We start from the raw sequence: 27,171 nt of genomic DNA, 5'->3' as shown, positions 1-27,171 counted from the left end.
TTAAAAGTGCTCTTTATCAGCCCCTTAATATATGGAAGAACTGTAACCTCTAGCCCTTTTCTGTCGGTTGGCAACAGAGTCACGACTGTGCACGCGCCTCAGTCCTCTCTCCGTTATGGCAGTGTTTTCCACCTACGCCACCACCTGTGTTTATGTAGCTCCTGAAGTTTGCTTGCAGCATCTCCCTGATTAGTTTCATTGCTGTTGGTGATGAGTCACAGCAGAGAGCGTCTCTGTTAAAAAGTTAGCCCTTTATCCCACTCACTGTTCCATAGAGAAAATGTACATAACAGTTGCATACAAACTGTGTTTGTTTAAACAATGTTCTCACTCTGAGAAATAAAGAACGCGCTCTAAATATAACTTTGCTTTCTTCGTTTAGTGCAGTCAGGAGAAGTTCATTAAACTGGTGCGAACATCTGCTGAATTTAGTGTGTAAAACCAACTAGGCTTCAACACGTTGTCTTCAGACCCAGATAGCATGGGGCTGCCATGGCAAAAAAAAAAAATTGTCCTCAGAGTACTTTACCTTAGCTGTACAGGCAGCAGCCATCCAAGCGTTAAGCTACTGCATATTTCCGTCTCGACTCAAACTCATTTACGTCCCTGTGACACCTGAATGCCTTAGCTTCACTGTAAGTGGTCTATGTGACATTATGCTCGATAATGGTTGCTGTTGCTTCCCCCATATATGATGGATGTGCCTGTCACAGTGCAATGCTGCTTTTTCTGACAGGAAAAAAAACCAGCCAATCCTGACGCTTCAGTGGTCAGCCGCCTTAATCTTTTCCTCATGCTGTAATTCTGGTTGCAGAATGAACCTGGAGTAATCACAGGGTGCGCCGTTTCACTTGTTGCCACACTCTCCGTCTCACTTGCTGTCTCTTTCTGTTACTTGTGCATGTTTCTGTTCCTTGCACATATTTCCCATTCCACGTTATGCAGAGGCGTCCCCTCTCTATTGTTCTGCTGTTTTCTCTTGTTCTCTCCACCTTAAGTTTCCTATCTAACGGTCTGCTACTTATAGTCTGCCAATGATTTGCTTTTCATTTGCCAGCCTCACCACACCTACCCAGTAAGTGACTGACATTTGTCTTGCATCTTTCTGTTCCTCTATTGTTTTTGTTTTGCTCCTCTTTTCCCTCTTATTACGCCTGTTTTTTCTGCAAGCCTTCCTGTTTCTTTGGAGACCAAATAGTGCAAAACACTAGTCTGAATTTGGCATCTTAATGCACAGAAATTGTCTGTACTCTGCAGAGGATAACACATTTTTAAGAGATTGAAAAGTTGAAGCGTTTGTTTAGTTGTGCGTTTTTTTTTACTCCTAAAGCATCACGATATCATGTTTGTCAGCCTTAGTTTTCAATTGGATGAACAAAACAAGCTGAAACACAGGTTTTCTAGTCTAGCCTTATCAAACATGAACTAAAAAATATATTTTATTACTGTAAAAGCCAAACGTCAATCTTTTTTTGACGCACAATAGTAGTTTATTTGCCTTAAAAATGGTAGTTTATGTGCCTTAAAATTAATTGTGGCTTTGATATAAAATCAAGGCAGGCATGTCATACCTGTGTAAATAACAGTCTCATCTTTAAATGTGATTTTAGTTCGTAGCAGTGACACCCTTTAGCAACCTCTAATTTTGCTGTGGATATGTCACATTTACAAAAGATTTTCTTTTCTTAATTTTATAGTTTTATAGTTCTTAATTTTATAGAAACAATAGGTTTCTGAAACCTAATTGTGTCCTAGTTTTATGTGAGATTAGTTTCTATAAAGTTAAACTTTTTATACACAAATTCCTCTCATAATTCTAGAACCAAAGGTACTTCAGTTCCCTTGCAGATAATCCAATTTTATGTCATTTAAATTACAACATAGTATGAAAGTTATGTGAAATGTTATTTAAATAATACCCTTGTGCTCTCCTAGCATCTGTAATTGTGAACATCTTTAATAGTGAAACACCTATGATACACAATGCAGGCTACGGTGCTTTACAAATGTTTTTCCTTCAAGGTACAGCCACAAGCTTCTCTTTATTTTATTTCGATTACAAATGATCAACACAGAGTGGTTCATAATCATAGAGGAATGAACATTTTTGGTGAATGTGTCTGCCAGTTTTGCACTCTCGAGACGAATTTTCTTCCCATTCTTCTTTTCAAAATACATCAAGTTCAGGCAGATTGGATCAACGTTCTCAATTTTTAAACCTTGTAACAGATTCTCAATAGTCCCGAGTGAATAAGAGCATCCCCACAGCATAATCCTTCTATCCCCATGTGTCACTTTGGGGTACAGCATTAGTTTTCTCCACATATAGTGTTTTGCTTGTAGGCTAAAAAGTTACATTTTGGTCATATTTAAACGTTTTCAGAAAACAGACAAACTGAAACCAGGAATTTTTATGCCTTCCTTTCAAGAATTCCTGTCTTCTTGGCACTCTTCCACACTGGCAAGATTTTAATACTGCATTAAGAATAGTTGTCCTGCCAGCTGATTGCTCCACCTGAGCTCCTCCAGAGTTAAATGTCCACAGCTTTATCCCTGACCTATCTGCTGTGTTCCCTGATCTTTATGATGTTGTTTTGTGAATGAATGTTCTCCAACAAACCTTTGAGGCCTTCACAGAAAAACTAGATTTATACTGACATTAATTACAGTCTTTTTGTAATTATGTGTCCTCTGAAACCAATAGAAATTATAGCAAAGGAGGTTGAATACATTTCCAGTTTGCAGGTTTGTATTTGTAAAAGGCTTTGAAAATCATGCCTTATTCTCCTTTCAGCTTACATTTATTTTACTGTCATATAAAATCTCAATAAACTACATTTAAGTTTTTGCTTGGAAGGTGACAAAATGTGAATAGTTCAAGGGATATAAATACTTTTGTTGAGCCTCTTTCTGACCACTGTGCTCCACTCAGCAAGGTTTTCTGGTTGTGTCTCCCCTGTCCATTAGGCAGTCTAGTCTGATTTTTTGTTCATGTTTATTCACAGTGGTGGAACTTGATGTTCAGCCTTATCAGAGCAGGGGCATCCTTTTCTTAAATTTAAAACTGAGAAGACTAATAAGACCAGTTTTTGTATTAAATATCTAACTCATACTTGCTAGACAAGTTTTAATCCTTTCTACCTTTCTACCTTTACTCAGTCGTTAGTTCTCATTTTTCTGCCAGGGTCTCATACTTTCATATAGAATAAAAAGTGTTTTTCAGTCTATTTTATGAGTTTCCTTGGAAACAATTTCAGTTTAGTACTTTACTGTACCACAAGGGGAACTTTGGCACACAGCAGCAGTCAAAGACAGTCAAAGCATAATCTGCACATGTTCCCACACTTAATAATAATTAAACATATCAACAAGGACATGTTGAATAAGAGCTTTAATTGCACTTGGGACAAAATAATATTTGTACCGATTACACCTTATAGTTGGCTACCTGTACCTTTGACCTGAAGGAAGGAGAACAAATTCCTATAAAAGGAGGTGGGCTCTGCTAGCCAGGACGGTTTGGCCTTTTTTACAATCTGTCCATTCCAGATACCAACCAGGGGCTGCTGTTGAATGACAATTATTTTGCTGACAGTTTTAAGAAAACAGTACAGACAGTTCTTATTTTTCAAAGACAAGTTGCCATACCAAGCAATAAAACCATATGGTAAAATAGACTCAGTAAAATATCTATTGAATAGAATCAACAGTGTTTTATCAATGCTAAAAAGATTCAAACGTATTAATAAATAAAGCATGCTGACCCATCTTGCGAATTGCTGCAGTGTGTTGGTCAAAGCTGAGAGAATTGTTCATGATTGTTCCCAGGTACTTGTAACAGTACACTGTCTCCACTAGAGATCTCTTGATCGTTGTTGGTATAACAGGATGGGCAGTTTTTATGAAGACCATGACCATGTCCTATGCTTTACTGATATTCAGCAAAATGCAATAGGTCAAGCTGGCCCCATACTTTATCAGTCGGAATGACTTTGACCAGTTGCTCAAAGCATTTCATAGCATTAGAGGTCGAAGCCACCAACCGAAAATCTTTTTTGTTTTTTGCCACCGGTTTGATCATAGATTCCTTCCACAGTTTGGCAACCTTCTGCTGAATAAGACAGTAAACAATTCTAAACAAATATCACACAGTTGGTCTGCACCGACTTTGAGGAGTCTGCCTGTGATTCTGTCAGCCCCTGGGCTTTTCCCGATGTTACATCTGTGGAACACAGACCTGACGGACTGAACACTGATGGCAGCCTCAGAAAAGACAGGACTTTTGTCCAATGCTTTAAAAAGATTATTGTGTATGTTTATAAAATTCCATTCATCAATAAAACGTAGATGAAAATCATTCATTGCATCTGCTCCTCTCATTGTATAGTCAACAATTATTTTTAAGTTTATTACGAAATATAAATATAGCAAAGTCAACAAAGCTGCTTAGAAAGCGTCTGCCACATGCCTCCTTGTTTTTCAAACATGGCATTAAGGAATTGACACAGAGAGATTATGCCTTGCTATAAATGTTCTAACTGATGCATGTTGGTGACGCAGTCTGTGCATCAATCAAATGAAAAAGCACAAAACAAGCTCAAACCCGAGCAAACTCAATTCTACCAACCTTCTCAACTACTCGCTTTGAGCGTCTGTTGCTTGTGTCAGAGACACTACAAGCTTTGACTCAGCTGCAGTGTTTGACACCCTGGTGAAAATGGTTTGCTGTTTGACAATACGCAGCTTCCTGTCTGCATGACAAAAGCAGGAGTCAAATAGAGCCTCTGCTGGCACTGTGATTGTAATAACTTTTGTTTTATGGGATGGGTTGTTGTTGATACCTCACCAAGATTGATGTGACACTACAATTCGCTTCACTTTAGAAGTTACACATTCTGCACCATTGCTTCTAAGTGTGCTTCAATGACAGAAGATTACAGATGTTTTATCTGAGCCTTTTCATTATAGCAGACTGTGTTGCTCACTGATAAATGTTTCATCAGCTTAATTAGCGTTTAAAGTTTGTCTGTTCAGCTTTTAGACTCTTTGCTGTCATCCTTTCATCGTATTTGTGCTCCAATATGTAATGATTACCCTCCTGCTTTATTGCTTCTGAATTCATAAATAATACGATGCTATAGTGCCTTGCAAAGGTATTTATACTCCGTAAACATTTCTACTTTTTTTCACATGAATCATCTTCAATGAGGAAAAATTATATAAACTGTTTAAATGCTTTTGTAAATGAAGATTTACAAGTATAGATTCAGCCCCCTTTAATCTGAGAATGCCAAATAAAAACCAGTCCAACCAACTACTCTCAGAAGTTGCCTAATTAGTAAATAGAGTCCACCTTCACTGTTCAACAAAGGCCTCAGAGGTTTGGTAGAGAACATTAGTGAACAAACAGCCCAATGAAGACCAAGGAATACACCAGACATGAAAGGGGTAAAGTGGTCTGTTGTTAAAAGAAAGCCAAAAAAAGTCTTGTTTGCAGTTTGCCACAAGCCATAAAGAGGATACAACAAACAGGTGAAAGATGTGCAAGATGTGCAAACCTGGTAGAGACATACACTAAAAGAGGAGAAGGTGATTCTATTGTGTCTACTCAGCAGGGCTGAAAACAAAATGCATGGCACGCTTTTCAGATTTTGTGAAAATAATTCCTTACACATAATTATGCACTATTTTGTGTTTTATCACATTAAGCACTGATGTTTGCAATCATAATGTGACAAAATGTGCAAAGGTTTACAGGTTAAAAAAACTACTGTAGTTGCATGTTGATTATTTCAAATAACTTTTGCAGTAATAAAAGTTTTCAGTCATTTGAGCAAGCACATCTCATTGCTAAAGCACCTCAAAAACATTACGGCTTCACTTTACACCCATCTCAGTTCGAACAGAGGTGAAGAGAGGGCTACCATAGGGTCAGATCCCTCATCGTTCTGACTCTCCACCCACTCATCTCTGGCTCTAGCCGAGGTGCCACCTCATCCCATTAGCCTCTCAGTCACCCCCATGCTCAGACTTTCATGTCACCTGCTGAGCCCAGCCAAGCTCAAGACTCCCCACCTCTGCGGGCTCTGTACACTGATTGCAGAACGGGATATTTCTCTGGCCTCTTTTTTGGCCATACTGCGGTATATGCTCACATTTCCTCCCCTTTCTGTCTCTCTCTCTGTCTCTTGAGGCAATCAGTAGCAGGGTGTGCAAAGAGTTGAGGGGGTTTTGGTAGCAGTGTAGTCTGTTTGTGTGAGCAAGGTGCTGTTTTTTTCCCCTCAACAAGTGCACCACAGGAAATATGAGGCAGGATCTTTTTGATCATGCTCTCTCAAAGGAAATCTTTGATTCTGGGAGCTGTCTCTGCTTTTTTCTCCTCCTTTTGATATCTCTCACATCAGAATCCATCATCAGTGTTGGAAGAGTGGTTAAATGGCGTCCAAATCTAACACGGATCAACATGAATGGGTTGAAATCTCTCGACAGTTTTAGCAATTTAGCCATGAAACAAACAAACCATGACCATGTTTTTTTAATAACACTTCAATTATTGGTAGTTTAACAACATGGTTGGGCTCCAGACAGTAAAATTTTCCTGACATTTCTCTAAGCCTGTAATACGTGTGATGGGTCTAGTAAATCAAACAAATTATACTGTTGTCAAGTCTAGATTAGATGTTATATTTAAAATTCATTCATTTCAGTTAAAACATATTTATAAAGTTTTCAAGTTGATTGTAATGATAAAGGCTTTTTTAGAATAAACAACAGATAAAGGTGAATTCTTTTAAACTTTGGGAAGATTAGACTATGTGCCTTTTTTATGCTTAATATTATCTTGAAGGTGGTGTCTTTCTTGGTTTTCATAACAATTACTTGAACAATATGTAGCAACAGTGGGCGAAGGATCATCACATTTCACAATGTCTTAAAATAGCCTTCACATATTAAATTTTTAACTGGAGGCAAACAACATTCCCCAAACAAAAAACAAAAAAACACATATGTTTAAATGTTATCTTGGTCTTTGTTTATCTTTGACGCATCTCCCGTGCCAACTCAAATTAAAGCTTCTGTATGAGTCACAGATAACGAAATTGCATGTTTATGCATCAGCTGTATAAATAAAGTTATAGCATGTAACACTTGCAGAATGAAAACAGAAAAAAACACAAAAAGTTCAACTCATGTATTATTACTGTAGTTACAAAAACTGAATTTTAATTCACCCCGCAGCACATATGAATCACTCAAACTTGGACTCAAACCATGTGCAAAAATGACTTGGCAATAGCATCTTCTTGCATGAACAACATTCTGGACAAGCCGCTCTCTTTCTTAGGAGAGAGAGAGAGAGACTGTAAAGATACACAAGGGAGATAGAAACCAGATGAAAAAACTGACTCCTCTCCACTGAACCAGCTAAAATGTACTCCCATTGGCAGGGTAAAAACAGAGGAATTAACCCGCCAAAGCTGGAAACTGAACAGTACTGGAAAGACATATGGGAGAAGGAAGCATCACATAACAATGATGGGCAGTGGCTAATAGACCTAAGAGCAGACCATACTAATCTTCACGACCACCTCCTTGAACATCACAGTGGCAGACATCCAACAAAGAATCCCAGGTATGAAGAACTGGACAGCGCCAGTCATGGACATGATCCAGGAATACTGGATATTGAAGCTGACTTCTCTGCATGAGCACCTAGCAGCACAAATGAACTAACTGCTAAACAATGGGACTGAATGAGGGCAGAACAGCCCTGATAATGAAACATCCCTGGAAGGAAAAAAATCCAATTAAACTATTAATATGACAGAGCCACTAAAAGCCATTGGTAAAAATACCAGAGGAACCTAACACCATTTACTAGTTCTTACTACCCGTACTACCCAAGACTGCAAAACCAGACAAACAGACCTGTGCACTGCCTGGATAGATTACAAGAAAGCCAAAGATTCAATGTCACACATGTGGATCCAGAATCCCTGAAGCTGTAAAAGGTCAGCAACACTCTGAGAACCAATGTTAGAAACTCTGTAAGGCTGTGGAAAACCACCCTTGAGACCAACCTTAACCAACTGCTCAAGTCTCAATCAAATGTGGCATATACAAAAGAGATGCTTTGTCCCCACTGCTGTTCTGCATAGACTTGAACCCCCTCAATCAACTAAATCAACATGACTGGCTATGGATGCCAACTAAGAAATAGGGCCACCATCAGTCACCTCCTCTTCACGGATGACATCAGTATGCTAAGAGTGAGCAAGACATTGACTCACTGATACATACCAGAAGAATCTACAGCAGGGATATTGGAATACCATCCGGGCCACAGAAATGTAACTGGATGGTGACAAAGAGAGGGAAGGAAATGCACTGGGAAACCCACGCCCAAAAGGGGGAATTAAATGTTGAAGAGTATGTTTAAATACCACATGCAAATGGGAACTATTCCGGGGAATCAACAGCTATGCCTTGCCAGTAATCAGACACCCTGCTGGGATAAGAAGTTGGCCAAATGCACTATGTAACTATGCACTATGTATACAGAAGAAGGCAGAGGACTAGTGAGGATTACAACCACTGTTCAAGATGAATCCAAGAAGATGTACCCAATGAATAAAGTGTAAGATAGTGGCAGGAAAGGTATAAATGGAATGCCTTAACCAAGTAGCCGGTATAGTGTACAGAAAAATCTATCCTGAATATTGACTGGAGAACCCTAGATCAAAGTGGGAATCAATTGGAGCTAAGATTGAGTAGGACTTCAAGATACAAACAGATGAAATACCTGGAGAAACACCAGAGATCTCAAGATGAACAGCCAACCAAAACACATCTCTTGTCCATTTAAACCTTTCAGTTTGAAAGTTCTGTGAAGGATTGATGACCTGTCCAGGGTGTACCCCGCCTCTTGCCCGTAGACCACAGGAAACAGGCACCAGCTCCCCTGTGACCCTGTACGTAAGAAGCGTAGAAAATGAATAGATAGTACAAATCGAGGTCCCTGTAGCATTCAGCCAGCCCATAATGCTGCACATGACCTGCAACAACACACTGGTAGTGTTGAGAGGAGTATCTGAGAGGAGTACCTGTGATGGGGATATTTACAAAAACGTTGTAGTTGTTCATTAACATGCACTGTCCTTGTTTTAAATAAATATATCTGGAATCTGTGACTGGACCTGCAAATAAGCAATGGAAAGCTCATCCTGGGCTGATGGCTGACAGGTGGCTCTCTTTTTTCTGCCCCACATAATAATGCCCTGGTTGGTAAACAATATTGTTCATATCAAAAAATGTCACCAGTATTTGTCACTGTCCAAGCTTAAAATTTTGATAGTTCGCTATGTAAGAGTATGAAATTTAAAAGTTGCCATATTTAACAACTTCTCACTGCTTTTAAACTGCATTACAAAATCCCAACAGAGATATCAGTCCACCACTGAATAAGAAGCAAGCAATGGGAGAGCTAACGTGTCTGTTGATGAGCCTATCACACTGAATGACCACAAACTGCTGATTCAATTATCTGGTCTACAACAGCCTAAAGTCAAGCAGTGTGTGAACCTGACTCAAATAAGAATGACCACAAAGGTTTTCCTTTTCAGTGCCAGAATAATCAGTTCATATTTTCTTCTAAGTTTAATCTTAAAAATATATTTTTTAATTAATAACCTTAACTAACCCAGGCCCACTCACTGCCTAGAATAGTATTTTATGTAAGAGTGAACGGCTGTGAACTGAAAGACTTTTATGGCAAACTAACTACTTTACACAAATAAAGGTACAAATTATTTACCTTGTGGAGTGGATCTATGTAAAGACACAGCCAGGCCTTTACAAACACATTTGTTTAATCTTATTTTCATTCTGGCATTCATTATTTTTTCTTTCGGAATATGGTTAATTTAAGTACTGTTGAAATAACAGCTCAGATGTTGTACAGAAATAAAGAGATCATCAAAATAATTAAATAAACTAAATGAGCTCAGACTGTGACAAGATGATGACTGACAAATCCTGACATTTTAAAAGAGGTATGACATCAAAAATTATAAATCATCTAACAACTATTATCTGGTGTGTGAACAACTATATGAGTTGTATATAGTAAAATTAACAGCCCTGAGCTAAAGTTAGAGTCATGGGAAAAAGTAGAGCTTTGTTTCATTTCTAAGGTTTTAAAATATAAATGATCTGGCCTTTACCAGGTTTTAAATGATTATAATCTAACCTCCAGAATACAAAACCAATTCAGAAGCAAGAATAAAGCAAAAAGGGCAAATCTGAGAAGAATGTGTACCCTTTTAAACACCTAAATCTATACAGAATATCTAAATTGCATGTGTAATGTTTCACCATAAAGTAAATCAAATAATTTTGATGTTATTTTGTCAGTCAGTCATTTTCTATCACTTCTTCCATAGTGGGTTGCAGGGAAGCTGGTGCCTATCTCAAGCAGTCTATGGATGGGAGGCAGGGTACACCGTGGATAAGTCGCCAGTCCATCGCAGGGCAACACAGACACACACGGGACAAACAACCATACACACACTCATTCACATGTAAGGGCAATTTAGAGAAACCAATTAACCAAACAGTAATGCTTTTGGACTGTCAAAGGAAGCTGTAGTACCTGGAGAACCCATGCATGCACGGTGAGAACATGCTAACTCCATGCAGAAAGACCCTAGGGTGGGAGTTGAACCTAGGACCTTCTTGCTGCAAGGCAACAATGCAACCAACTGCACCATCATGAAGCACTTGTTATTTTGTGTAACAGAAAGTATACAACAAAAAATAGATTAAAAAGAAAATCAAAAATTAAAATAAAACTGAAAACCTTAAAGAAAGAGACGCAAAATACCATAAACAAAATAAATAAAATAAAAAATAGAAAAAATAAAATCATTGTAAATAAAACCACAAAGTGTATAAAGAATGGGTTACAACAATGTGCACATAAAAGCAACATGATTTAAAGCTGATTTTCAAAAGCTTTTAGATTGATAAACTTGAGTTGTGTAAATTAATGAACGAAACAGACGATGTGAATTAATTTATTGGGATGCAAGTTAAGACGCTCTGTGAGGTGGTGTTGAGTTTCAGCTGTGCTGAAAACCTGGCACTGCGCTGCAGGATTTGCGGGTAATTGCTTTAATGAATGCATTATGTTGCCTCTGATTGAACACATGCCCTGTGCACACGCCTCAAGGAGCCAGGCATGATATTTTTTGCTTCCTCTTGCATTTCTTACTGAGATTCCCTGTCATCTCACCTCACACTGCAGCGATTTGGCACTTTATTTGAAGGTGACACTGCTTCGCCGATAGTGGGGAGGGAGAAAATTAAGCACAGATTGTCTCTGCTGGCCTTTCCCAACTGATGAACTCTGTGACTGATCTTCTCTTTGTTTGTATGTGTGTGTGTCACTTTGCAGATAGGCCTGTGGCACTCTGAAGATGGACTGTCCATGGAGAGAACTCTTCCATCAATCAATGTGACAGACACCCTCTTCAACACAACTCTTACAATCACAACAATACTGGTAAGGATTGTTTGCACATGCAGCAGTTGTTTGTGCCTTTTCTGTTTGCCCAAGTTCCTGGCTGATCTACATGTGGCTGACATTCTGCTGTTGACAGAATATTACCATATCAAAAACCCATTTCGTGTTTTCAGATCCAAACTCATCCCACTTGGGATCAGAGGAACTGTGGCTGCTCTATTGTTTGTACCCCAAGTACCTCAGATGAGACTATATCACAGTGTATCAGCAAGAGCAAATAATTTACCAGGTCAACTATCTTCAACCTCTGTTGCAAATAACCGCTCTGTGTGTCTGTCTCTGTGCCATCACAGCTCATTTAATATGCAGCTTTTATGCATTTTCTCTTCAGTTTAATTCATTAACATTGCATTAAAAATCAATGTTCTGCTGTTATGTAATTGTTTTGCAGTTATTGGCTGATGAAGGATATAAACTGTCCTTGAAAGTATTTTTAATCATCTTCATACAACAAAGACTATAAAGTACACACATCAAACAGAAACTTGACGCATAATAGCTGTTTTATAAGTTCTTGGTATTTTTAAATGTTCTCCAAAGAGTGAAAAATCTGGCACAGTTTATAGGTTTTATTGGACATATTAAGCCTTCTATAACCTCGTTTCTAAAAATTTTTTAATTAAACAAGAGAAAACTGGTTTGCAATATCTATGTTTGGAATGACAAAGACGGCATATCAGGTATTGACCATTAAGTATGTTGTTTATTGGTAAATGAATAATTTGTTCACATTACATGTGCATTCCTGTTCAGTTTTTGGTCTAAGAGCACAAATTGTAAGAGTTTTTCCCCGATTTAGAATCTTTTTTTGAAAATTAAAGAGTTCCGGGCTACCTCATCTTGAGTTTTTATTTTATAGTCCACCAAATGTTTTAAATGACACTGATGTATTTTTGCAGTTGTAAAGTGTGTTGAAAATAAAGTAGTTTGGTTCTGCCTTTCAGAATAAAAAAAAGATATCATTGCATTGCAGCATATGTTGCGCCCAAACCTGTATAAATGTCAACATTTAATGAGGTACAAGTTATTTAAGCCTTGCACACTTTTGCTCCAGCCCTGATTCTTACTCCAGATAACATGCCAGATGGTCTCTCTTGTCTTTTGCCTGGAGGACATCCATGTTTTCCCACATTCATGATTTTCAAAACGTTTCAAGTTTTGATTTATCTTGGACTCCAGAGCGGCTTTCCACATTAGCTTGGTGGATTTTAAATGGGCTCAGCTCCAAATAAAACATCAGTGTGGCTCCATCCTCATATAGGGAGTTTATTTATTTTTTAGTAGACATGGTAGAGTTATAAATTGTGTTTTTTGCTGGACTCCTGGCTTAATGCATGAATTTACACTACAAAATGCTATTTATTTCACCTGTTTGTTTTAATATGCAGCTTGCACACAGATGTTCCTCAAAAGCAGCGGTTCTCAAAGTTTGGGTCAGACCTTACTTGGGGTCAGGAATCAACAAATGTGGAGTAATGAGATCCTCTTTGGAATGCAAAACTATTAACAAAAAGGTTAATTCTGAAAGTATGTTTATACAATAAATGTTAAAACTAACACAAAACAGTATGTTTAATATTAATTCTTTAATATTTAATTAAATTATATTTCAGTCAATTAAGGGCTGTTCTGTAATTACCAGCCCAATAAGGCGGTGGTATTAGGACAAAATTGAAAGGGATGAACCAAGCTCTGGCGCTATTAAACAGCAGAACTCTGTAAAAACACAGAATGAATTCACACAATTTCTTAAAATACAAGAATTTATTAACAAAAATAAGTTAACTCATAGTCAAACATATTTCAAGCAACGAACTCATTACTATGCTAAAACAACCCAACTACCAAGCAGAATGAAAGAACGAAGACTGAACTGAGCCAAAGGTGGTTGAAAACCATGACTGAAAGAGTGATGCAATATTACCATGCAATATTTGTGTTTGAGAACCATGGATTATCTTGAAGAATCTGGAAATAAAGTTAAGTTAGTCTTGGAACCAACTTAGGCAATAATTGGTGTACCTTTAAACAACCATTCACAATGCAAGATCAGATAAAACATTTTGATAAAGCATTTTTTTTAATTATTTGCTGAATAGAATAAACCTTCTGGATGACCAATTCTCAACAATGTTTAATTAGCTGCCGTTATTTATTAAAATAATATTTAAAGAAACATTAAAATCATATTTAAGGAAATATTTTTTTGATTAGAACCAAACCTTTCTGGATAAATGTGTCTTAATGGTGTTTAATTAGTTATCAAGTTAAGTAAAATAATATTTAGGGAAATATTTCCTAGATTGAAAACAACCTTTTTGGGTAAATGATCTTCAGCTGACTCATAGTAGGCAAGCACATGTTGTTAGCTTTTAGCGGTTGGAGCTAACAAAAGAAACGTGTAGCTTATCATAAGAATCAAACACATTCCTTTAAAATACCACTAATAAAAGTGTTAAAATGCATAAGCATGAACAGTGCATTATGGACGGTGTTCTGTGTTTAAAAATCACCCTTTAAATAAAGTTTGTCTTAACTTTAAAATACACAAACACAGAACAGATAAACTGAGCACATGAGCTGAGCAGCTAATCTGCTAGCACTAGGATAGCTGAGTTTTCAACACAACAAAACCAAACGTCATAAAACATTGTTTAGATTATTTCAGTCTTAACTAACCTTCTCTGCCCACACACTACCTCTTACATGAACCGTGCTGAGTAGAAGTTATCTGTGGCGACAAAGTTGAGGAAAGCATCCACAGTGAACAAAGGGTTAACTTTCAGCTAACCTCCGTAGCTGTGGGAAAGGGCTTTAGCTGGGAGCATGTTTGGCTCCTTTAGAGGCTGCGATGCGGTGGGGTAGCTCTCGGTACCTGTACCTACACACAGGAAGGCGTGCGATGCGGTCACGGCCTCCTTTTCAAGGGTCGTGGGAAAATCCGCTTCGATTAGGGCTGCTTCTGGAGGCCTCAGAAGGAGAGTCAAGTCAAGCTTGTCCCTTTACACCCTTTATATGCATGAATGTCGGACACTCAAATAGCAAATTATTACTTAACTTTGTTGCATGTGATCGGAGTCACTCTGGATCCAGTATGAAAAGTTTTCTGTTTGCCAGCAAAGAGACATTAGCGAGTTGTCTCTCCTTCCAGTTCTGCTGGGGACCTTCGTGGAAGAGGTCTGTTTGCTGCAAAGCGGGGTTTTTATTCAAACAGTTACGTCACGGGAAGTCCACTGTTACTCCTGTTCCTGGCTGTGCTGGAAGTTGGTTAATGTGATTTATTTTGAAAGTTCCAGAAAAGTTCTTACTGGCCTTCAATGTTGTAACCCATGGCTGGGGTCCCAACAAAAACACTGTATTGATTGTTGATGGCTCTTGTGTTGACATTTTTATCCCGTTCAAACGATTTGCCCTTAATGCTAGTGTACTCACCCCATCATGAGGGTCACACTGTTCATTGTGGGACAGAAGAAACAGTTTGGGAACTAGTCTCCAGTCTTTCCACTGCAATTTTCAGTTCAGTGTATTTTGTTTAAATTTTTCAAATTTGGAACTTGGACATTTAAATTTGAAATTTGAACGTACAGTTAATAAAACTATATAATTCAACCAGTCTTACAGGGTGAGTGGATACAAATGGTTTGTTGGTCTTTGTGGCCTTAAAAAACAAACCCAAAAGTAGAATTTCTGTAGTACTACTGTTTTAACATATCTGTCATTGTGGTGGAACCACTGTGCTAAAGTATATAAATTGTGGCATATTCCGAGCCAATATTTCCACAATATCTGCAGTTTTTTGTGTTGGCACTATAAAAATCAAAACCAACACCTTTACAGAGGCTCGGCAGAGGCAAAGTGCATAGGCTGAGAAAAATGTCCAAGGAGATTTTGCAGAAAAAGGAGTTGTTGAAAAAACCTGGAAGCGTTTAAGCACTAAAGGGCTGGTAGTGCGGAGAAAAAGAAAAGCAGGTGGGAAGGTGGATTTGGTAACAACATGATCGGAATGGAGAGGAAAGCCAGGGTTACTGCAGGGCAGGTGGAGTTGGCAGATGAGTCACTCCTTGAGACATGATAAAGTAGACTAAACTACAGGATGCACGTAAGCATGACCTTTAACATGTACCCTTTTGTCCATTCATATGTTCAAGCCAAATTGTCTCCAGTGATGCAGCAAAAATCCTGTCATCATTGCTTCTTCTTGGCTGAATTCCATCGGGAGTCAAACCATAGTAGGTTTTGACCTTTTTTTGTGAAGTTTTTATTTTTTTCAATTCAGTGCTTTAAACTGTAAAAAGTATACTGTTGAATACTTCTGCTAATTCTTTCCTCCAGGTAGTTGTTCTAACATTAAATTAAAAGCCTTCAAGCTTCCAGCAGCACATTTATAGTGCTGTCTGATGCGTTATAAACAAAACATAATCATTTCACAGCCTTTGGTCAGTACTTTTTTCTTTGTCAACTAGGAATTTGTATTGCCCATTTAGTCAAGGGTCCAGAGCACTCCTAAGCAGGTATTTTTTTAGGAATCCCCCTTTGTTTGACTGATGTCATTTTACTCTCGAGCAAACTAATTGCCCAGTTCCTAATGCAAAAAACATCCTCACAGCATGATGGTGCCACCACCATGCTTCACAGTAGGGACGGTAAGAGCCAGGAGATGAGCAGGGTTTGTTTTCACCAGTTATGAAACTCTGAGTTCAGATCAAGAATTCTTCCTTGGTTTCATCAAGACCCGATAATTTAGTTTCTCCTGGTCAGACAATATCTAGGGTGCCTAGACTGTGACAAATCCCTAGGTTGCCTAGACTTAGGGTGCAAAAGTGAAGCAGGCCACCATGTCCACGTGGCAGTCTGATTGGTAAAGTGTGTTAACAATGATTGACCTTCTGGAGGGTTCTCCTATCTCCTTGACCAAGTCCCTTCTTTATTCATTAGTAAATATGTTCAGGCACCCAGATCTAAATAGGGTTATTGGTGGTTCCAAACTTTTTCCATTTTTCAGTAATGGAGACCACAGTGCCATTGAGAACATTTAGTATTGCCAAAGATTATTTGTATTATTCCCCAGACTTGTGCTTTGACACAATCTGCCCTTGAAGGTCTACAGACTATTTATTGAGTTCATTGCCTGGCTTCTGCTCTAATATGCATGGTCAACAATGAGACCTTATATAGACAAGTCTGTTCTATTCTAAATAATGTTCAGTCAACTGTATTTACCATAGTGGTAATAAGTGGTAAAAATATAAAATTTAACATTTAATATGTTTGCAGAAATTTCAACTAAACTTTGTTTTACTTTATTATTGGCCACATGACTGGAACCCTGATGAATTATTTATAAGCCTGTAACATAATAAAAATGTGGAAAAAACTGAAGTTCTGCGAACACTTTCCAGATAAATTATAGCTATTATCTGAAGGCCTCAACAAACATGGTGTTTTAGCTATAGGCAATACACCAAAATGATTTTTGGACTTTACTAATGACTTTTAAAGGCACACAGGAATGTACTGTAATCAGGTGACGTTAGAAGTAATCTGTGTAGCCATTAAAGAAAACATCACAAAAGCATAAACCCATTATTCCAAAGAGAAGTTTTCATCATCATGGACAAAATTGATGAAATGATGGATGGTCTTAGCCACATTTCAAAGAAATACAAATTATTCATCTAAACATGTTTGTTGTGGTTAAAATGCCAAAAAAAACTTTAAGGTTGTTAAGATTTAGAAAGCTGCAAAAGAGAGTGTTGACGTTTTATAAAAAACTGAAGACAAAATGCATTTACAATGCCATAAAAACATTTTCTTCACACATAACTGTTTCAGTTCATCTTCCTCTGCTACTGGTTGAGTAAATCCTGGGTGGATTTTGACAAAACCTATATATGTGGAATGTGTGAGATCTCTGTTTTCAGCAGATATGCTGGTTGTGTGTGTAAAAGCCATGTGGTGAACAGCTGAGACCAAGTTTTGCGGTGATGCCATGTTGTAGAGTTTGTTTCCATTCTGATTCAACTGCTTGTAGTTTCAAATGTGTTTAATGTAGAAATGGTTTATGTCAGCTTTTAGCCAAGATTCCAACATGTCTGTGGATATCACACGTTTATCTTCAACTAAGGGAACGTACAGTAATGAAATTAGAAATAAAAAAGTTAAATTCTTCTCCCAGTACTCAAGAGGCCAACCACATTTTTAGTGGAGTTTAATTTTAGAGACACCCAGGCTTGATTACTACCATTTTTGTAAAATCAAAAAAACACTTAAATAGAACCTGTCTGACAACATGAAGTAGGCTCAGATATCTCAAAATGCAACACTTCAGACTCCGCTCAAAACAAACATCATCATTGACATATATCCATCTAGAAGGGGTTAAAAGGCCATTTGTAAGGTTGTGGGACTCAAGTGATTCACAGTAAGGGCCATTAAAATAGAGAATAGACAACCTTCCTAGGATTGGCCGGCCTACCAAAATAACTCCAAGAGCTCTTTGACAACTCATACAGCTGGTCACAAAAGAAACAACATCTAATGTACTGCAGGCCTCACTTGTTCCAGTTAAGATCAGTGATTCAATAATAGGAAAAACACAAAATTGACGTCTATGGGAAAGTCGCTGACGAAAGCAAACATAAAGGGCCATCCTAAATTTTCCAAACATCATTAGAATGTTTTGAGAAAATGTTCTGTGGACTGACCAGACAAATGTGTAACATTTGTAAATGTGTGTATCCCGATTATATCTACAGTAAAACTAGCAGCAATTCAGAAAAAGAACATCATACTAATAGTTAATCATGGTGGGGGTGGTGTGATGGTCTGGGGCTCTTGGAGCTGGAGGACTTTCTGTGTTTGATGAAACAACTAAATCTGTTCTCTATCAGAAAACGCTGAAGGAGAATTTCTTGCCATTAGTTTTTGATCCCAACCTCAAACGTGTTTAGGTTATGCAGCAGAACTATGATCCAATACACACCCCAACAAGTCCACCACTGAGTGACTCACAAAGAAAAAAACTCATAACAAAATGTTATGGAGTGGCCTAGTGAAAGTCCTGAAATGAATCCAGTAGAGATGCTGTGACATGGCATTACACAGGGGCCAAGAACAGTGCGCCAGAAGGTTTGGGAGTAATTACTGTTTAGAGGGCCAGGTTGCCTTAGATTGTTTTTTTCCCCTGAATAAATGAAGTCATTTATTAACTGTAGTTTGAATTTACACAGGTTGTCCCTGTGAATTTATTATTTGTTTGACGATGGGACTGGAATGATATTAAACCTCCAACATGTCCTCAGGGGAAAGAAAACCTTTCACTATGCATTTCTTGTCAAATGCAGAGTGACCCAGTTATTTAGCTGGGTAGAATTTTACACCCATTCAACACAAATAAATGTAATGCAGCACTATTAAAAAGCTGCTGCACAAATCTACTTTCTCGATCAACCTTTTTAATGATGATAAATCATCCATTAACAATAGGCTGCTAATTTTAACTACAAGAGTAAATGCTCTTGGGTTTTTTCTACCCTTTAACAAAACTGTTGAGCAATTTTCATTGGTTGCATGTGTTTTCATGCCTTTTTTCATCACACCTTAGAGATTTGTCAGTCATTCGGTTCATCCTCCTCACTGAATCAGATAATAAGGCACAAAGTAGGTTGTGAGCAGAGGCAATTGGGCTAATGTGTTTTTCTGAGTTGCTTGCTTATCAGCTTCATTCCCATGGCTTGGGGAGGGCATATTGGCACACTTTGCTGGTCCTTATTGGGATTCAGATGGAATGGCTCATTTTACAAGGACGCTGGGTAAGACAAAAAATGTGTGTCTGTTTTTGGGTTGGGCCTGATTGCAACTAAGACAATGTTTTCATTGTAGACAGAGAGAGTATATATAAAAAAGAATTGGACTAGCACAGAGCTTTGATTTCACTTTGGATATATTGAGTCCCAGGACCAAACTTGGAAAGGCACCACGGAGCAATTTTCAGTCCCTATCACAGCTCATTCATCATCGTCTGATTGCCGTGTCACCGTTATCTTGCTTGTGGGCGGCAGGCGGGCCTAAGCTGAAGGCCTCCATAAGAATTCTTCACCTGTAGCACTGGCTCGGAGGGGAGATGTGTTCTCCTCAGTTTTTATGGATCCACAGCTTTGTGTGCACTTCTGACACATCTGCCCGGCCTTTACGAGGCTAGTTTCATTACACTCCAGCATGGCTGTCACCTTCCTTTTTCAATTTCACAAATAGCTTAAGGAAAAATACTGTCACAGAATTGATTATCACTTTATTGCAGGGCCACAAGCCATGCGTTTGTGAGCATTAATTGAGTTTGTGGCAGGCATTGTTTAGATCTTAGCAAAAATGTCTTTACAGGCCTGGTGGCAATATCGATGTGAGCGACAAGGCTTATCTTTACCTCTGTGAGATTCTTTTGATTATGTTGTTGTGATTGTGTGCTGGGGCTTTGTTTTCTTCTTGCCCTGTGAACAATGGTGCCTCAATAAGAATAATCAATTTCAAAAATGTTGAAAGTTTTAACTAGGAAATCATTAAAGAGTTTTGAAGGGAGCTCATGAGATTTACATAAGGCTTGAGCAATTTCACATTTTGTCACATTCTACTAACTTCAATGTAATTTATTGTGATTTATGTGACAGACAGACAGACAGACAGATTAGCACCGAATTGTGAAATGGAAAGAAAGCAACACATTGTTTTCAACATTTTTAACAGTTGTTCAGAAAATTGTAGCACAGCCTTTTACTGCAAATACAGGTAGAGGTGAAAGTATGTCTGTACCAGCTTTTTCTATCTAGAGGTTGAAAGTTTACCCCACTTTTCATTGCAAAATAGCCTGAGCTCCATCAGATTGGATGGTGACTGTCTACAAGCATCAGATTTCAAGTCTTGCACCAGATTTTCAGTCGGATTTGTTTGAGAACCTTGAATCTGGCCAGCACACCCAAAACAATCATTTAGGTCATGGGACTCTGAGGTCAGTGTCCATGTTAAGGAAACAATTCAACAGTTTGATTGAGGTGCGCTCGAATAGGCATAAATCTAAAGGTTACAAGACACTGACCCCTGTATACTGGAGTTGGAGACCCCTAGTCCAAACCATTCCATTTTAGGGTTGACTGTATGTTTAGGACTATATTAAACTCTCACCTCAGCCTTTAGTCTTTTGCAGCATTTAACTGGTTTTCTTCTAGGATCAGATTTAGCGTAATCCATCTTTGCGCCAACTCTCTGTTCCTGCATACTGAAGAAAATCGTTCCCACAGTATGATGTGGGCAACATCATGCTTCACCTTTTGGAAGGTGTATTCAGGGTGATGTGCAGTTTAGTGGCAAGTTCACTGTCTTATGGCTTACTTACAGCAAAGGCCAGAGTAGAGTATAACTTTATTCATGAGATCTTAACCCTTTAGCCCGGGCATACCTGTATGAGCAGGTCCTCCTCCTCAAATTGTTTTTCACAAGTATTATCGGTTTTACAGCACTTTAAACACACAAGATGCCATTTAACTGAACAGCTGTATACTGAAGTTAAACTGAATTCAGGTGAACTCTGTAGACTAATTCATTGCGATTCTATTTAGGGGTGAGATTTAAGGGGCAGAATCCATTTGCACACCACACTTTTCAGATTTTTGTTTGTAAAACATTCTTCATTCTCCTTCCACTTACTTCCATTATGCCCTACTTTGTAAAATAGATGAAAGTTTATGGCTGTAATCTGACAATATGGCAAATGTTCAATAATTTGAAATAGTTTTGAAAATCACTTTTTGTTATTACTCACTTTATATTTAAAACTCAGCTGGGCTTCCCTTTTCGAGACATATGTTTTTGATGGCAGCCATTTTTGTAAATTCACAGGGTTTCAAAATGTAAATCTCAATTGAATCGCTTCGTTCTGGATACCTGAATTGTGTCATTTTCTGCTTTTTTTAAAAACTACATCACCATCTAATATTCTCCCTCAGCTTCCCACAGAGTCCCTGTGGGTCGCCGAGCGCTTTCTTATCTAGTCACAAATGCTTCGGTAAAAATCTAACAGTGTACACAGCGCTGACTGATAAAAGCAGACGCGGAGGCTGATTTTCTGGCACACAGGCTCACAGGCACTGAGGCATATGCTTATGTATTTGCACATGCAAACTCAAGTTCCGTCCTGGTTCTCTTTGATTTTTTTAAGCATCCATTTAGCTCCATATTTTCTCTAACAGCTTTATTAGAAGTCTAACATTCTTATGCCCCAGCCAATTTTCTCTTGACCTATCACTTTATGGGAATATTATTAGACCACCTTTTGATTCTGTTCAAATAAAGCTACAAATTAATATCCCAGCTGGCATCTTGCTACACTGGAGAGCTAATTTTAAGGAAAAGAACACTGTTTAAAAAAGCTAGAAGGGGCTTTGTGGAGACATCCTAAACACCCAGAGGTTTTAAGATGAGAAACTCTGTTGTGGTGGGTGTGAAGCTTCATGTGAAGAACATCCTCAGGTGCACTTTGCCACTCTGCAAACGTGTGTATTTGGCTGTGCATATCTAAAAGCATGCCTCGTCTACTGAAGTTATCAGACTCCTCATGGTCTGTGATTAAGCAGCTGCTTTAAAAGTTTGCATTGCTTTATTTCTTCAAACCATTGTTTTGTTTTTGTTTGTCTGTGGTGTGTTAAACAGGGTATTATGGTCTCCCCTTCACAGATAACAGAACTTTCATACCCCTGTGTAATCGTTTCACACATTCTAAGTAGTCAGTCAGTCAGTCATTTTCTACCGCTTATTCCATAGTGGGTCGCAGGGGAGCTGGTGCCTATCTCCAGCAGTCTATGGGCGAGAGGCAGGGTACACCCTGGACAGATCGCCAGTCCATCGCAGGGCAACACACAAACAACCATGCACACACTCATTCATACACCTAAGGTCAATTTAGAGTGACCAATTAACCTAACAGGCATGTCTTTGGACTGTGGGAGGAAGCTGGAGTATCCAGTGAGAATCCACGCATGCACGGGGAGAACATGCAAACTCCATGCAGAAAGACCCCAGGCTGGGAATTGAACCCAGGACCTTCTTGCTGCAAGGCAACAGTGCTACCAACTGTGCCACCGTGCAGCCCACATTCTAAGTATTTTTCTTTTAATATGTTCAAAACTTGACAGACCCTTTAAGCAAGAAGTAGTTTTATGAGTAATTCATTTCAGTTTTTTGAAAGGAAGTTTTAGGATCAGGTTTTAATAGCTTTGGTTTAGTTTGGTTCATACATGTTTTATGGACATTTTCACAAAGGCTCCCAAAGAAAGAGGAGTAAATTGGAATTACAGGAGAAAATGACAAATAAAATTGAGAGGCATGACAGTGGAAAGAAAAACATAATGGTTCCATGACTCTCTGTTGGCTGTTTAGTTTTTACTAGTATGATTGATGTTTCCAGAGTTGATGTTTATTTGGCAGAGCTAATCAAGTTAACACCTTGGGATAGAAAGGTATAGTTTACAAAGGGTAAGATTTCCTCGCCTCTCAACAACACACAAACACACATACACCCACACACACACCCATTGATATATGTATATATCACACATGAATCAACATGAAGTTGCAAAGTGAATTTGTTTCCCCAAGTAGGTTTTCTATGAGAGCACAAACATTATGTAGTAATTTTCTAAGAGAATATGTCAAAATTTGTCTTGCTAGGCTACATGGAAGTTTTAACACTATAAAACTGCATTATTGTTCAATATTTAAGCTGATTTATTATGCATACATGTTTCTTTATGTGGCCACATTCTTGGAAACAATGAGAAAACCTTGTATTTTGCAGTACTCAACCTCACCACCAGATGTCACTAAATCTGAGCTATGCTTCCTTTAATTAAACAAAAAAAAACATAAAAATAAATGTTCATTAATTGGTGCAAAGTAACTTTTGGGCTAGAAAGAAAGAAAGAAAGAAAGAGAAAGCTATCTACGTGGTAAAAGACCATATCTAGGTATCCTAGATTTTATTGTCATTGGAGCACATAAAACTGGAAGCAGAAAGCTTTTACTGCATCTTACAAATTTGTATTCTTATTTTTACTGCTTTTGCCATTCCTTCTCAATACTTGCTGGCTGTACCAAACATAAATTTAGGAAATGGCAACACCAACAGTTATGTCTTTCCACCCTTTGTTACTTGAACCTTGTAAGCACATTTTTAACTTTTATCTAAAGAAAGAAAATCAAGTAAACAACAGATAAAATTTACTTGAGCGGCCTTTGTCTCAATGGGTATCTCAATGAATTAGAATATCGCTGAAAAGTTTATTTATTTCAGTTCTCAGTTCAAAAAGTGAAATTAATTTATAGATTCATATGTTCCAAGCTTTTATTGCTGTCAGTTAATCAGATTAGAGCTTAAAGCTATTGAAAACCCAAAATTCATTTTCCCAGAAAAATTGCATAATACAAAAAGCAAAAAATAAGTTATGACCTACACAATCATGTTCCTTGTTCCTTGTGTAAAGCCACTCCTGAACCAGAAACAACAGCAGAAGCATCTTAGCTGGGTTAAAGAGAAAAAGATGTGAACTGTTACAGTAATTGAGGCAAAAACAAGCTCAGACCAAGTATTGTATGCGTACTAAATGCAGTACATGGACATACTTATGGTTTAGGCCCTCGTCTCTGCATTAAATATTCCTTTTATTGGTCTTATGTGATTTTCCTATTCCAGGTTTTCATTGGCTGTAAGACATTATCATCCAAGTTAATAAAAATAAAACGTTTAAATATATGTTCATAATAAAGCTATGAGTTTTAATTTTTATATTGGAGTACTAAAATAAATTATTTTTGATAATCAAATATATTTGTAATGTAACTCTATAAATGAGGGACATATGGATGGGTCATTCTCCAGCCTTGTTTGTCAAAGGTCCATTTGTAAGGCAAGTTTAGGTGATCAATATTTACTTGTAGCCATTTCCTTTCTTGTGAAAATCAATACAGATAAGCTTTATTTGAATCACACATTTTCTTGTCTTTCCGACTTTGAAGAATCTGTGTTTCATCATTTTTATACCGCAGGAAAAGACACAGACAAATGGATTACATAATAGACATTTGTGTGAGCAACTAAAACTAAAGCCAATCTTTTTTAAAAATGCCTACATTATATTTATTTTAAAGGAATTGTTGGGTGTGCCCTGGGATTTTGTTAGAAAATAAATTCTTATTGTTGAATTTGTATCACACCCAGTGGATAAATGTCACCAAATGAATGGCTGGATTTCCTGCATCTCCACCAGAGGTGCCAATAAATGTAGATGGTACTGTACATGTCTATTGAGTAAACCTTCGAGCTTGCTTAGATGAGCTGAATTGACATGCTTATGCTTTGAGCGTTGTGATGCTGACAGAGCATTCATTAGCATTCATTTTGTCCTCGCTGTTATCACATCACTGCAGTTCTCTCGTCCATTGATGCAGCAAAAACGATGCAGAGCCATTCAGTCCTTGATGTCAGAGTGATGTTCTCCACAGCCTTTAAAAGTGGAACCAAGCAGTTAACTTTACTGGGAACAGGACCGCTCACAGTAACAGTCATGCCACCTGATGGGTATCAAGTTCTCCCAAAATAACTATAACTATTTTTATGGATTGTACTTTGAGGCAAATCAATCATGAACTGCACGCATAAGCATTTACAGCTGTAGCAATAGCAAAACAGTTTCACTTTAATCTGTCTCTCAAACGTTAGCACCACATCATTGGTGCTTATGGTGTAACCTCCTGGATGCAGTCACAGTTTGCTTTATATGGCTCACACATATGGATTTATGAGTGATTTAGTAAATTCAGACCACATAAGCTGGCAGTCAAACACTGACTTGGATCTCCAAAAAGCAGGTTGTAAATAGGTGTCTGCTTATGAGTGTGCGTGATCAGATGGAACAGTGTTTTTGTTTCTTATACAGCTTTTGTTTCTTATCCAGGTGTTCCTGATTTTGGTACCTGGCTCTGCTTCATATCCACAAATATCAGTTTTCATTGGAGGCCGTAAACCTGACATGAAGCATGACCTCAAGAGAGCAAAAATGAATGAAAATCTTCAAACATTTTCTGAAAAGCAGTCACGTTAAACATTAACGATACTAATTAATAACTTAAACATTTTAAGGCACAAATTTAAGAATTGTTACAGTGGAAGATGTTTTTACATCATCTCCAACATCAATTTCTTTATCTTGCCAATGCTCTCCATTTGCAGTCATTGTGATGCTATATGCAAACTGTTTTTGCAGGAGAATCCATATGTAATGCTGCGGCCGAACCACCAAGAACTGGAGGGGAATGACCGCTATGAAGGCTTTTGTGTGGACATGCTGAAGGAACTGGCGGACATCCTCAAGTTTAAGTATCGTATCCGACTGGTGGGAGACAGAGTCTATGGCGTTCCTGGAGCTAATGGAACATGGACTGGAATGGTTGGAGAGCTCATCTCAAGGGTATGTACTGTACCTATTAGCACACCTTGTGTCAAAAGCCTTAAACTAAATTTCTTGTACTGCAGCATCATAATCTCAAGTGGAAAAAGTTTGAAAAATCCTACTCTAGCAATGTTACCCAAAAGTGCACGGTACTAATGAATGCAAGATGTATTTGGTGGTAACTGCAGCTCAGTATAGAACATCTGTGTAATTGGTAACACCTGAATCCAAACACCTGCGGGTATAAGTGTGAGAGTGCCCATGAAATGCAATAGCGAGTATGAGTGGCCACAGACCTGCCCCTCTGGACTCGAGACAGACACGGAGGAGATCTGAACCACAGACATCCAAATGCCCCCCAGAGCATGGGAACCCCAGGAGGACCAGTGCTGGGACTACTGCAACCCGCCAAGAGAAGAGCAGAGGAGAGCCCCAGAGGACCCACCCTCTACAACATCTCTAGAACGTCCAGAGTCCAGGGTCCTCTCTTATCCTCTCTTCAGCTCATTTCACAGGTTTTCCATATGATTTATGTCTAGGCCCTGAGATGGCCAATGAAGACAGTTATTTTATGTCTTACCAGTTCCTGTCCTGTTTAAAGAAACATTGAGGACCTTTTTTACAATTCATTGGATTTTTATCTAAAACCTCATGGTATTTTAAAGAGTTTATGATGCCATGCATTCTAAGAATGTTCTGAGGGCCTTTAGAATAGAAATCGGCCCACAGCATCACAGTTGGTATGTTTTTTTTTTATTATTTTGTTTTTGTTCACACAGTCATCCATTTTTCATGCCAAACCTACCTGGTGGCATGTTTGTGGGATGATATGGAGGAAGACGACACAAATGCAAACAGGGCATTGCCAGGTGGTGAGATGAACCCAAGGCAGACTTGAGTAAACTAAAAACACAGGACCTACAAAGAGTGAAATCAAGCAATAAACAAAGAAACCAGAGAGCTTAAATACTGTGGATGTGTGATTAGTGATAGTAACCAGGTGAGTAAAATCAACAGAATACATGGCAGCTCAATAGGGAGCAAGGCGCTGTGGAGACAAAACGGAAACACTAAATAACTAGAACTACAACTAAA

The 27,171-nt window shown here is 38.2% G+C and overlaps 1 protein-coding gene across 1 annotated transcript in view; it reads left to right on the top strand.

The window, feature by feature from the left end:
* The window catches only part of grik4 (glutamate receptor, ionotropic, kainate 4), a 585,146-nt gene that overhangs the window by 510,601 nt on the left and 47,374 nt on the right, over window positions 1-27,171 (top strand). Inside the window, exons 12-13 of the mRNA XM_047391909.1 lie at window positions 11,456-11,563; window positions 25,891-26,094. Coding sequence (XP_047247865.1) covers window positions 11,456-11,563; window positions 25,891-26,094 — 312 coding nt within the window. The remainder of the gene's footprint in view (window positions 1-11,455; window positions 11,564-25,890; window positions 26,095-27,171) is intronic.

This window comes from Girardinichthys multiradiatus, chromosome 18 (genome assembly GCF_021462225.1).
Source record: "Girardinichthys multiradiatus isolate DD_20200921_A chromosome 18, DD_fGirMul_XY1, whole genome shotgun sequence".
In the NCBI taxonomy this organism is placed as follows: domain Eukaryota; kingdom Metazoa; phylum Chordata; class Actinopteri; order Cyprinodontiformes; family Goodeidae; genus Girardinichthys; species Girardinichthys multiradiatus.
This window is presented reverse-complemented; position numbering and strand designations above follow the sequence as displayed.